The 2,552-nt window shown below is 39.3% G+C and overlaps 1 protein-coding gene across 1 annotated transcript; it reads right to left on the bottom strand.

Moving 5' to 3' along the window:
• Positions 1-829: 829 nt before the first annotated feature.
• On the bottom strand, positions 830-2,292 carry LOC100575610. The gene has a single exon (XM_029486901.1). The coding sequence runs from the start codon at positions 1,967-1,969 to the stop codon at positions 854-856; it is 1,116 nt and encodes a 371-aa protein (XP_029342761.1). The 5' UTR covers positions 1,970-2,292; the 3' UTR covers positions 830-853.
• Positions 2,293-2,552: the final 260 nt, after the last annotated feature.

Below are 2,552 nucleotides of genomic sequence, written 5' to 3' on the forward strand. Positions count from 1 at the left end.
CTTTGTTTATCCGAATACTTATTTCCTTTGACCAATCATTCTTTGTACTTAATGTAGCTCCCAAATATTTGAAATCGCTAACTTTTTCATAGGCTAAATTCTCCGACACACTAGGGTCCTCCCCACTCTCAATTAGTTCCATTACCTTTGTTTTCTCAGTGTTAATTTCAAGACCTATTCTTTTCACCACTTCTTCTAACACTCTGGCTGCGTTGGCTGTGTCTGAAAGCGAATCGCCTATTATGTCTAAATCATCAGCAAAGCCGAGAATCTGTAGCTTATTCTGACCGATTCGTAGGCCACCTTCATTGTCCTGTAGTACCCTTATTACCTTCTCTAGAGCAAGATTGAAGAGTACTGGGGACAGGGCATCTCCCTGTTTTAGTCCGGTTTCCACTGTAAAGGTTTCTGATGTTACATTTTGTGTTCTCACTCTGTATTTCGTGTTTTCCATACACATTTTAGTTAGGGCTATTAATTTTTTTGGGAAACCGAACTCGTACATAATGTTGTATAGGCTCTCTCTGTGGATACTATCATAGGCTTTTTTGAAATCTATGAATATTTTCCACATATTCTGCCGATATTCGTACCTCTTTTCAATTATTTGGCCTATAACGGATAATTGTTCTGTGGTTGAACGTCCTTTTCGGAAACCACATTGGTATTCACCTAAACAGTCCTCCACATAAGGGACCATGCGATTTAGTAAAATTCTAGAGAAGACCTTGTACGCAGAGTTCAAGAGCGATATCCCTCTATAATTGTCACATTTTGTCTTGTCTCCTTTTTTGTACAATGGTATGATGATTGCCTCATTCCAGCTATCCGGTACCCGTTCTTCCATCCATATTTACTGGCACAGTCTGTATATTACTACATGTAGCTCCTCACCTCCATATTTAATGAGTTCTGTTGGAATATTATCCATACCCGGTGCTTTCCAATTTTTCAAGCCAATTATAGCACTTTTTACTTCATCTAGACTAACATCCTCTACATAGGGCTCCGGTCTTTCATATTCGACATGTGTTACAGGCTGGGCTGGCATCTTGCCATTTCGTAATTTTTCAAAATAACCTTTCCATCTCTCAGCTCTTGACTCTGGCTCCATTAACATTTGTCCGTCTTGGTCTCTGATTGCATTCCATATAGGGTTGAATTTTTTATACTGTTTGATGACTCTAAAAAAATTTCTAGTTCTCCCCTGTGTATGATCGTTCTCTGCGGTATGAAGTATGTTGTTAAAGAATTTTCTTTTTTCCCTTTGAAGGGCGCTTTTGCAGATTTTACGTTCCCGAATGAAAGCTTCTTTAGTTGTTTGAGTGTTGTTCTTAATAAAGTCATCTCTCACTTTGCGGCGTTTGTCTACAGCAATTCTGCATACATCATTATACCAAGTATCTCTTGACCTTTTTAGCTCGCCAATACTAGTGGCCGCTGCTTTTTTGATAGCATTACTCACTTTTTCCCAATCCAAGTCTACATCTATTTCTATTTGTACGTTATTCTCTTTAAGCTTCTTCCTTACTTCGTTCTCATAATTTTTCCTCGCGGTTTCATCTCTTAGTAACTCTAGATTGAATTTAGCTCTTTTGTCTTGTTTTAATCTCGATTGGCTTTTTAACTTTGATCTAAGTTTGGCAATCACTAAGTAATGATCCGTGTCACAGTCAGCACCTCTGTGGCTTCTTACATCGTGGATTGTACTACGGTATCTATTCTGTATGAGAATGTGATCGATTTGGTTCAGGGTTTCTCCATCCGGTGATTTCCATGTGGCTTTGTGAATATTTTTATGAGGGAACGTGGTACTACTAACAGTCAATCCATTTGATGTTGCAAACGCTATCAATCGCTGGCCATTGTCATTGCTGTTGCAATGCAAACTTTCCTTCCCTATGCAAGGGAAGTACTGTGGTTCCCGTCCGCATTTTGCATTGAAATCACCTATTACAATCCTTATCATGTTCCCAGTGATATCTTCATATGTTTCAGTCAGTTCGTCGTAGAAGCTATCTTTCACATTGTCATCTTTTATTTCTGTTGGTGCGTGGCCATTTATTATACAGATACTAATTGGGCTAGTGTTGATGGTTAAAGTTCATATCCGTTCGGATACTGGATTAAACTCCTTAATGTATGGTACTAATGTCCTATGAACTGCAAAGCCGTTACCGAAGTGATGTGTATTCTCCATTCCAGAGAAGAACTCTGTACTCGTGTACTTTCCTATCGTTAGTTGTCCTACTCCCAACCATCTTATTTCTTGTATGGCTGCTACTTTAATGATGTAGGTGTTAAGGACATCAACTAAATTTTGACTTGCATCTGTTCTATACAAGCTTGTCACATTCCATGTCACAATCTTAAAATCAGCATTCCGTTTCCAAAAACCAGTCTTGAATCCGTGTAATCTTGTCCGAGGCTTAGGTGTAGTTGGTTTCATAACAAGGTTCTTTTACTAGGCAGAGTTGTTAACCCTGCGCTTAACCCCCAACCTGGAGGACCAGTCTACCCCAACCAATCAAGGTCAGGGTAGGGCTACTGCA

Source organism: Acyrthosiphon pisum, chromosome A1, assembly GCF_005508785.2.
Source record: "Acyrthosiphon pisum isolate AL4f chromosome A1, pea_aphid_22Mar2018_4r6ur, whole genome shotgun sequence".
In the NCBI taxonomy this organism is placed as follows: Eukaryota; Metazoa; Arthropoda; class Insecta; order Hemiptera; family Aphididae; genus Acyrthosiphon; species Acyrthosiphon pisum.